The 10,303-nt window shown below is 43.6% G+C and overlaps 1 protein-coding gene across 1 annotated transcript; it reads right to left on the bottom strand.

The window, feature by feature from the left end:
- Nucleotides 1-7,897: 7,897 nt before the first annotated feature.
- LOC144707591 (2-hydroxyisoflavanone dehydratase-like) lies at nt 7,898-9,152 on the bottom strand. Its single transcript, XM_078580788.1, has 2 exons — nt 8,329-9,152; nt 7,898-8,261 (listed from the first exon to the last, which is right to left on the bottom strand). The coding sequence occupies exons 1-2, from the start codon at nt 9,022-9,024 to the stop codon at nt 7,974-7,976; spliced, it is 984 nt and encodes a 327-aa protein (XP_078436914.1). The 5' UTR covers nt 9,025-9,152; the 3' UTR covers nt 7,898-7,973.
- Between the last annotated feature and the right edge of the window lie 1,151 nt (nt 9,153-10,303).

Genomic DNA, 10,303 nt, shown 5'->3' with positions numbered 1-10,303 from the left:
CCCAGGTACTCTTGATTTTATTTGAAAGTTATAACGTTTTGAGAAGTCAAAGAGTCACTTTCGTGAGGAGAGGAAGAAGAAGAAAGAAGAAGAAGAAGGAAGAAGAAGAAGAAGAAGGAGAAGGGGAAGAACAAAGATCAGAAGGGAAGAGAGAGAGAGTTCGACGTCCTGGCCGCCCCACCAGATCGCCGCTGCACGTCGCCATTCTCGTCGCCGTTCCGCCGTCCACCGGCCTCCCCTTCGCCGCCGCTGGGAAGGTCAGCACCGCTGCTGCCCGCCGCCCCTATGTCGCCCGTGCCCGCGCCCCGTGCCGTGCCCCACATCGCGCCCGCGCCGTGCCGCACCGCGTTGACCACCGTGCAACGCCCCGCGACCCGTGCTCGTGCCGCGCCCGCACCGCGCTCGCACCGCGTCCGTGCCGTGTCTGACCACTGCGCCGCGCCCGTGCCCCATGCCGCGACCCGCACCCGTGCCGCGCCTGCGCCGTGTCCAACCACCGCCCCTCGCCCGCACCCCGCGTCGCGCCCTGTGTTGTCGTGTCCCGTGTCACCGCAGCTGCACAACCGCGCCTTGCCGCGCCATGCCACACCCCTTCGTGCCGCGCCCCACCCGTGCTCTGCGCTGTGCCCGCGCCTAACCGTCGCACTGCGCCCGGCGCTGCGCTCGACCGCGCTGCGCTCGACCGCGCTGCCACGTTGGTACTTGCCTGTGCCACGCGCCCGCCCTGCACCAACTGACTGTCCGCGCCGCCACCTCGCCCGCACCCCGCACCTCTTTGACGTCCGCGCCCGCGCAACTGCTGCTCCTCCGGCTCCAAGGTGCTACGTGATATCTGTCGCAGGACGCGATGAAGGTACCCCTCTGACTGCGCTTTACGTCTTTTATCTACTTCAGTATAGTTTCGAATTGCCTCCTCCGCGCTCGGGTTAGACATAGGTGAGAGAGACAGGCTGAGAGAATGACGACGAACTGTTCGAGAGTCTTACCTGCCCGGTACGAGTCGGGTTCGCCCGACGCGTGTGAGCATATCAGCGGGATATTCTCGTTCGGCGACATATATGTCCTCGAACCCCCTCGGGTGAGGATTGGGTGGTCTGGTTGATCCTTCCCTAGGCAACCCCGTCGAATCCCAGGAACGACATATCCGCGAATCGGCACTTGCACATACTACAGTTAGGACTTTCGCATTTCCGTCATTTATCATATCTGTTCATCTTCATTATCGGACGACACTTCCCGTCATTGTCCGATAGGGATCCTTATTCGATACCGAGCTACTACCCTCGGTGACGACCGGGCGACATCTCACCGACGTCCGGCATCAACCTTCCTTGACTTGAAACGTGAGTAAACGTTACAAGTCCATGGGGGGCGTAAATGAAATGCTTTTTTTCAAAGACGCACTGAAGATGCTTAAACAAGATAATAAGATAAATCAAGTAACATGTGAGGAGAGGTCCCACATGTGAGTGTAAAAGATAAGAAACCTATAACAAAAATTGAAAGAGTGGGAGTATTCTTTTTGTCTAAGAAGTGGTTACACTATTCGCTACTAAGACTGAGGGACATAGCACAAAGATCTGCGACCAAAGGAAAGGGGGGAAGGATTGGATAATCCTCCTCAACAATTCTACATCCCATTCCATTATTCCCGTATTCTCCTTCACTGTATTCAGGTTTTTCCTCTCTCTCTATTTGGATTTGAATTGTTGAACTACAATTCTTGAAGGGAGTATTTTGGATTTCTCTATTGAATAATGTTTATCAGTCATCCCATCTCATCCCAAATATATTCCATCCAAAATCGTCTGTCCAGAACCGTCTTGTTGGGAAACTATCCCACCCCTGTCTAGTGGACAAAGAATCCCAACTCATAGAAATTTGAAATTTGGATAAAAAAGTACTAAAATTTTATTACATTTGTCATGTGTCTTGTCCTATGCCTAAGGGTGAGACAATTTTTTGTCCCAAAACAAAAAAAACTGTCCTGTCCTTTGTCTAGTGGACAAATTTTCATCTTGTCCAACATCCCCAGGACAAAAGTCTTTTTGCACTCGTGCACTAAGGCTCTCTCATTAGCTTTATGTTTCATTGTTTTGACTTTCTACCATTCTCTCTCTCCCATTTCTTTATTTCTCTCTACCTTTATTTGCTTCCATTTCCAAAATTCTAGTTTATACCATCCCTTATTCCCTCTCCTTTCTTCCTTAGTCTCTTTCCCTTATCTGTTTTTTATTCTTTTCTCCTCATCTCTATCTCTCTTCTATCATTCAATGTCCCTCCTCCTCTCTTTCTGGATCCCATCTTTTTTCTCTCCTCCTTTATCTTTCTCTCTCTTCTCCCTCATTATCTCACTCTCCTCCTACCCCTAATTCTCTCTCTTCTCCCTCATTATCTCTCTCAACCAACCCTTGTATTCTCTCTCTCCTACTTTCTCTTTCCCTCTCTATACCTCATTCTCTCTCCTCTGATCCCTCGTGCCTTCTCTTCTCTATCTATCTTTATTTCTCTTGTTCCATTTCTCCTTCAGACTCTAATAACTTCTCCGTATTTTCTGTCGTTCCCTCTCTGATCTTCCTTCTCCCAATCTCTCTCTCTATATATCTCTTTTACTCTGTTCTATATATCTCTCTCTTATTCTTTCATTTTTGGTTAACTTGATTTTACATGCTGCCTTCTAGAATTTCAGCAGTTTCACACTACATGTTAGTTTCACATTGTTCTAGTAACTTTATAATCATATAACCTATCATATACCCAGACCAAGTTCAAGATATTTTGATATTTTTTAATAAACTACATTTATTAAAAATATTATACCATCAACCGCATGGCATGACCATTATATTTATATTAAATAAATATATGATAAAATATAGTGATTTTACACATGTACATATATTTTAAACATTTCTCCCTTCATTTCAAAACAATCACATACAGGTGCTGATTTTAGTATGTTTGCTTTATCAAATCCCAGCATTTGGATGAAATTTATTTTTAATCTTCTTGAATTACAATTGAAGTTTGAAAGTTTTAATTACAAAATGTTAAAATAAAATGACATTTGATGATTTCAATTTAACGGAAATTTTTATTTACATATATTAGAGTGGTTTAAATGTCAATACCGTATGAGTAGTCTCACATCTTGAAAAAATATTATGATGTGTCCCACTTATCTCTCCAACCAACTTTAATCTTCTTCAAATTTCAAACTATTTATGTGAGAAACATTTTCTATTTCGGATTGTCTTAACTTATCTGAAGACCACATGACTTTTTGATGGAGGACCATCCTGGAGACGGCATGACGGGACGACATCAGCCATGCCGAGCAGCTCGCGTCGACGCTCGCCACCCGGGGTTCAAGTACCCCGCGTAAGCATCTCTATCTTCCCTTGTGTTTGTTTATGTTTTGCTTTTGTCTTTGGATTTCATGGACTGGGCCAATGTTGGGCCTCGCCTTTTATCTTTTACTTTTGAAATTTCAGTTTTATTTTCAAATTGTATGGAGAGGCCAAACCACATCTCGTGACGGTTCGTCCTCTCCCCACGTTCACTTGGCACCTATCCTCACTATATAAGGGGATAGCATGCCCAAGGAACATTTGAGTCATTTGTTGAAAGAATTTTTACAACTCTTGTCTCCACCTATCGTAGTGAGTAGAGTAGAGGGAATTGGCTATTTCCGCCCACGTTGAGACCACTCCGTGGAGTAGAGCCCGCGTCCCCCACGTCGAGACTACTCCGTGGGAACGCGTTCTACATCTTCGTCGAGATCACTCCGAAGAAGCTAAAAGATTCAAGAATTCCTCCCTTCTTGAAGCCAAGGAGCCCTCCGTCGAGATCACTCCGAAGGGTCTCAAGGATTCAAGAAAGCGTCACCAAGGGAGAAACATCGTCAACCGTCACCGTCGAGATCACTCCGGGTACGCGTCGCCATTGTTCCTCCCCAAGATTTCACCAACCTCCTCCAAGAACGCCCTCTCCTTGGGAATCTTGGGTTGTTAGCCCCCAAGAAACGTCCAAGAAACCTCTTCTTGGAGGTTATCATCCCTGCCGCCGCCGTCGTCCGCCGCTACCATCGGCCTCCTCCAAGATCCATCCAAGAAGATCAAGAAACACCCCTCTATCACAGACTTCTTGGGTGGTTATTTTCAAGAACCCTCTTCTTGGAGGCTATCCTCCCCACCGCCACCATCGTCCACCGCCGCCATCACCATCCACCAAGAACCACTAAGATTTCAAGAAACCGCCACCCTCTTGGCGTTCTTGATCAACTACCGCTCAAGAACCCCAATGTTTCAAGAAACCACCACCTTCTTGGCATTCTTCATCTACTACCGCTCAAGAACGATCAAAGCTTCAAGAAATCATCACCTTCTTGGCGTTCCTGATCAACTACTGCGCAAGAAATTCAAGAATCGACACGAGCCACCATCCAGAGGCATTCTTGGGGTGATTACAAGCCAAGAACCCCATCCTCCACCCTTGTTGTGCCTCACCCACGCGGAATCTCCCATCGCCTTTGACTACGTCGAGACACCATTTCCCACGCCGTGGACTATCGACATACAAGGTACCCTCTCGTCTCCCCTCCGTCATTCCCAGTATTATTACTGCCTTCAGTGTCGTCTTCCCCTATCTCGTCCGCTACCCTCTTTCAATATAATCTACGGATAGGGTTAGCCACATTCGTCGAGAGATAGGATCTTATTTTTGTGGTTGAAAGAATATTCGTTGATTTGAACGCCAAACATCTTAGGGCCGTCACACGCCCCTTACCTCGTAGTCGTCTAGTCGGTCAAGAGGGTCATTGGGAGTTTGATCTAGGGTCAATATCTTCCCCTTGATCGGCGAGGTCTTCTTCCTTGCTTGTAAACGACCGAGTCTTGCTCATTCGACGCTTTCTTCATCGTCATATATTCATATCATTCACAAAATTATTCATCGAATTCTTGTGTTGTGCTGAGAAGGAAAAAATCCCAGCCGATCCCAGCTGATGTAATACGATCGATCCCAGCCGATCGTATTACATCACTTTTATGCTGAGAAGGAAAAAATCTTTTTGTGTTGTGATATAAATCCAAAAAACTAACTGAACAGGAATTTTCCATAATCTTAATTCACCATTTAAAGATCAAGATGAGGGAATTTATATACAATATACTTAATAAATTCACAAGAAGCTCAGTAAAAAATGCAATAAATCAACATGACTGAATTTGAAAATAAGTTAAATGTTGATAATGTAGTAGCATTAAATATAAAAGAGTTTGAAAAGGCTTAAAAGATATTACCTCTTTTTTACCTGTCTATTATTTTACAAAGAACAAATTACATTTATATTCTATAAATTGAGATAAAATATAAGATGTGGACTTTTTAATTTAAATTAGTATCAATCCAGCCATACGTCATATCCCAAGGAGGAACTACAAGTCTCCATAGTATTACTCTAAGTATTTTTCCCTTCATTATTATTCATGCAGTAGTTTCACATGTAGTAAAATCAATTGAAGCACTTAGGTCTAGTGTTATTGGGTGCGCCTACTTTTTTCATCTAATGAGGTGATACTGATACAAAGTTTAGAGGTTGTCTCAATTGTATGTCTGGAAAAAATATGCTTTGATTTATTTGTATTCTTCCAGGGACAATATGAAACCACAACTGAATGATGGGCGAGTAAATTGAAGGTTCAAACCTTCATGAGCTTCTTAAAATTAATGAGATTTAAAGTGTAATTTTTTCTCTCCAATAAAGATTTGTTCTCCTACTGATTGTTGATATATTTATGCCGAGTCTAAATCAAAGGATGAAATTCGTTTGAAACTAATTCCTAAGTTTGATGATTTAAAATTCCATAAAGTTAATTTCTCAGGACACCTCTTGAAATTGAAATAATCATGAATATGTATCAATATACTCCTTCTGGAATGCTCTTTATTTTCTTAGGTGTCATCTCCATTTTGATTCTCATGTGTTTTTATGTTTTTCCCCCTTGAATGCTCAAATCATATTCAATAAGTTTCTGGATACCAATATTGATTCATGTATTTTCCCTCCAGTTGATGTCAGGAAAAAAACTGCATGAAGCACAGGTATACTGAACTATGTAAACTTGATTGGGATCCTCTTAGAAGTGAAAGACTGATGTGGTCTTTCTCCTTTAGGATTCCCCAAAATAAATACTTAAAAGAAATGCATGAAAATAAATGAATATCCAGAAAATATTATTATACTTAATCAGGTATATGCTTCACTCAGAGTCGGAATATTCATGAGATCATTCCAAAATCCCCTCTTCTGCTGTATAAGACTTGATTACATCCTATTTTTGATACCATTCGTGCTGAATATTTTTTAATTTTCCGGAATTTATTTAATTAAAAAATGAGGTAGCTCATGAAAATTTATAATGATTTTACTTGATATCATCTTAGCTTATCATTTCAACCAAAAAATCATGAAGTCATATTATATCCAAAAAATGCGTAATGGGAAATGATGTTTTGATGAGCTCTTTGTTAACTTTTTTGTGTTTCAGGAAAATAGGAGAGTGTATTTGATTTTTAAACATCTATTCTAAATTCTAGGGAGAGCTAAAACTTATTTTATTCAAGAATCCATTATAATGACAAGAAAATACATGTGGTGTAAAATATTTAATCAATCTCTCTTCAGGCACCAATAAATTCATCATTATACTAACTGCAATCTAAGTTTTCAATGATAGTAACATAGATGGATAAGCTTGAAGAAAAATAAACAGCTTATTGTTGACTCTTGGGAGTTGAGACTAAGGTGTCCTGAATGATGACTGAAATAAGGGAGCAGCTAGCAATACATTCCAATATCACCCTTGTCCTGACTTTCAAAACTATTGTGAAAATCTGCGAGCTGAATACAGAATAAAACGAGTATGTATTTTACGAGATGAGTTTGGGCTAGAGTAGCAGCAAAGTTCTTGTTGTTTCTTTTTGTTTTCCATAAGTTGAAGAACATGGTAATGAGAAAAGGAAAATGATAGATTATGATAAAAGGATACTACGAAGAGATGATAAAGGAGACCAATATGTTGAAAAAAGACAAAAGAGATTGAATATGAGAGATATGTCAGGGTTAAATAGAAAGAAAGATATAATACAGGAAAAGAGAAGAGTATTAAATAAAGGTAAGATGTGATAGATAAGAGAAATAAAACAGAAATTATGAGAACAATCCGTTGAGGGATAAACACTGTGATGTAGATAAAAGAGATAAATAAAGAATTTAAAATCAGAAGTATCATCTTTCTCTCTATCTCTCTCTTTCTCCATCTCTCTCTTCTCTGTCTCACTTTTTCTTCCTCCTTCCCTCTCTCTCTCTTTCTCCATCTCTCTCTTCTCTGTCTCACTTTTTCTTCCTCCTTCCCTCTCTCTCTCTTTCTCCATTTCTCTCTCTGTCTCTCTCTCTCTCTCTTTCCCTCTCTCTCTCTATCTCTCTCTTTCTCCATCTCTCTCTGTCTCTTATTCTCTCTCTCTGTCTCACTTTTTCTTCCTCTTTCCCTCTCTCTCTTTCTCCATTTCTCTCTATGTCTCTTACTCTCTCTCTCCTTCCCACTCTCTTGATATCTCTCTTGCTCCATCTCTCTCTTTCCCTCTCTCTCTCTCTTTCTCCCTCTGTTTTCCTCTATCTCTATCTCTCTCTTTCTCCATCTCTCTCTTTCTCTCACTCTTTCTCCATATCTTTTTCTTACTCTCTCTGTTCCTCGCTGTTTTCTCTCTCTCTCTCTCTCTCTCTCTCTCTCTCTTTCTCTATCTCTTTCTCTCTTTCTCTCTTTCTCTCTCTCTCTCTCCACCCTCCAACTCCTGTATTGATAAGCCCAGAAGGGCACACCAAAACCAGCCGACAGAAATAACTCACCAACCCTGATCCAAAAACAAGGCAACGCGGCGAATCACAAGCCACCCATTACTAAACCAACCTTCTAATCCACAGAGCTCGGCCCGGCCTCTCGCAGGAAGGCGACGAGTCGCTCCACAAACTCCTTCGCCGGCTCTCGCTCTGGATTGACAAGGTGAAAGACATGGTCTTCCCCTTCAGCAACGTGCAACTCCACACCCCCCTCGAAGCCGCTATTCTTCAGCGTCTCCAAGTAGCACTCTCCCTGCTCCCTCAGAAAATCAACCCCTGCAACGCAAACAAGAACTCTCCCGCAGCGCAGCCCCGCCAAGCTCGGCGCCCCCTCCACCGCCGGATTCATACAATACTCCTCCTGCAAAACCAAACTCAGAGCAGTGCCCAAAAAACTTCACTTCGGCATGCAGAGTAAAACCCGTTACCTTCAACCCTTTGGAGGAAGAAGGGCCGATAAATCTCCATAGCTTGGCGTTCCACTCGTTCATCCACGATATCTCGCCGGCCAAGTCCCGAAACCAGAAGTAAGGGTGGATAACGGCGAGTCCAGCGACGATAATATCGTTGGTTTGTAAGAAGTCGGGGTGGAGGCTGGCGCGAACGGCTAAGTTGTGGGCGAGGTTGGCGCCGGCGCTGTCGCCTGCGAGGAAGAAGCGAGAGAAGTCGCCGTGCGCGGCGAGCCAGGGGTCGGCGCGCGCCGCGGCCCAGCGCAGCGCAGCCCAGGCGTCGTCGTAGGCGGCCGGGAGAGGGTGCTCTGGCGCCAGGCGATAGTCAATTGACACGCAGAGAGCGCCTGCTTGGGCGGAGAGGGAGAGGAGATGGCGGTGGTAGAGAGGGGAGGTGGCAGACTCGATGCAGAAGGCGCCGCCGTGGATGTAGAAGAGGATGGGGAGCTTCTCGGCGGCGGCGGCGGCGGTGGGGAGGAAGAGGCGAGCCGAGACGCCGGTGGCGGCGTCGATGGTCACGTCTCTGGAGGCGACGCCAGCAGGGGAGTGGAGGGAGGGGGGCATGAACTTGACCGGCATGAGGCGCTCCACGCGCCCGTCGTGGTGGATGACGAAGAACGGGGCCAAGTTCTCCGCCACGTCAAGCTCTGGCATGTCCACAGTGGGACGCGCCATGGTGGTTCCCCAGAGAGAGTTCAAGTTTGATCAAGATTCTTGGGGAGAAGCGCTATTCCTGTAGTTGGGAATTGAGAGCTTGGGGAACAGTAGGAGGAGAGGTGGTAGTTGGGTGGGTGTTAAGGAGCTCAACTCGGCCACCATGACTCTGACCAATAGGGATTTTAATAAGAATAGACTAGTAAGAATTGTACACGTACTTGAAAACTTTTTGTGATATTTGAGGTCAGGATTGAATATATGTTTAGACAGATAGGATCAAATGTATGGTCAGAAGTACAGATAGATAGGATAAAATTTATATATTAAATATATTATAATTACAGAAAGTAGGATTAAATATATTATAATTTCAAATGGCAATGATGTCCTGACTAGCTTCAATTCCGGTTTTGTCTTGAAAGCCCTAGATGAGGACCAGGTGCCATTGGATATGCTGGTGTTCTCATAGTCCCTTCGAGTTCAAGGTGGGTATTATGCTGATCTTAGAATGAAGCAAGTAAATAATGGCTTGAGAAACAATTTAATAACAAATCTGCCATTTGGAAATTTTAATTATCCTGATGTGACATTTGTGGATAAAAGATTAAAATATATCTCAATATGTTTATAGTGTGCTGATAGTCAGGTTTTGTTTAAATATGTAGCTCCATGATGGTAAAACCATAGTGTGGGACATCCACTTGTACGAACTCCTAGTTTGTTAAGAAAAGAGTATGACTATGTTGCAGTTTCAACAATTTTATAATCCATCTACGTTCTTCTCATTTGATTGTGGATTGCTGCATAGAAGACCAGCTTACATGATTTTGTTTACTCATGAGTAAATAACAAAAAGTATACTACTAATTCACATTTTTATACAATTAATTTTGGGTTCTAGAGGACCTGATCTAGCTGAACTCGAGGATTCCACGCAGGGGTAGACTCATAACAGAATCAAATGACATCAATAAAACCATGGAACAAAGCACCTGTGCACGGATCACATCCGTGATTTCTTGGATCTTAGAGCAAGACGAGTCGAGCTGATAAAGTGCGCAGCCTCTAGATGTTTTCATGTAATCCTCTCATGTCAAATTTCCTCCTTCGCCCTTGCAAACTCTGTTCACCCTCCGTCGTTGTTGTTATGCCATCTCGATCGCATGGGGAGTTGAGAGGAGGTGTGGGGAGAAGGGAGAAGAAGCTGAAGGCCCCTGAACAATCCTAGCTCGGGTGAATTTCGTTCATGGCATTCCCCTATTTATGCTAAGCAGGTATTCTTTCATAAAAGCCCATA

Source organism: Wolffia australiana, chromosome 9, assembly GCF_029677425.1.
Source record: "Wolffia australiana isolate 7733 chromosome 9, ASM2967742v1".
In the NCBI taxonomy this organism is placed as follows: domain Eukaryota; kingdom Viridiplantae; phylum Streptophyta; class Magnoliopsida; order Alismatales; family Araceae; genus Wolffia; species Wolffia australiana.
Note: the sequence above shows the minus strand (reverse complement) of the source record. Positions and strands in the feature narration are given on the sequence as shown.

Excerpts from the sequence above, each read along its gene's own strand:
- LOC144707591 (XM_078580788.1), bottom strand. The coding sequence starts at position 9,024 with ATGGCGCGTCCCACTGTGGACATGCCAGAGCTTGACGTGGCGGAGAAC. Across the intron at positions 8,262-8,328 it reads CTTCCTCCAAAGGGTTGAAG|GAGGAGTATTGTATGAATCC; the intron begins GTAACGGGTTTT and ends TTGGTTTTGCAG.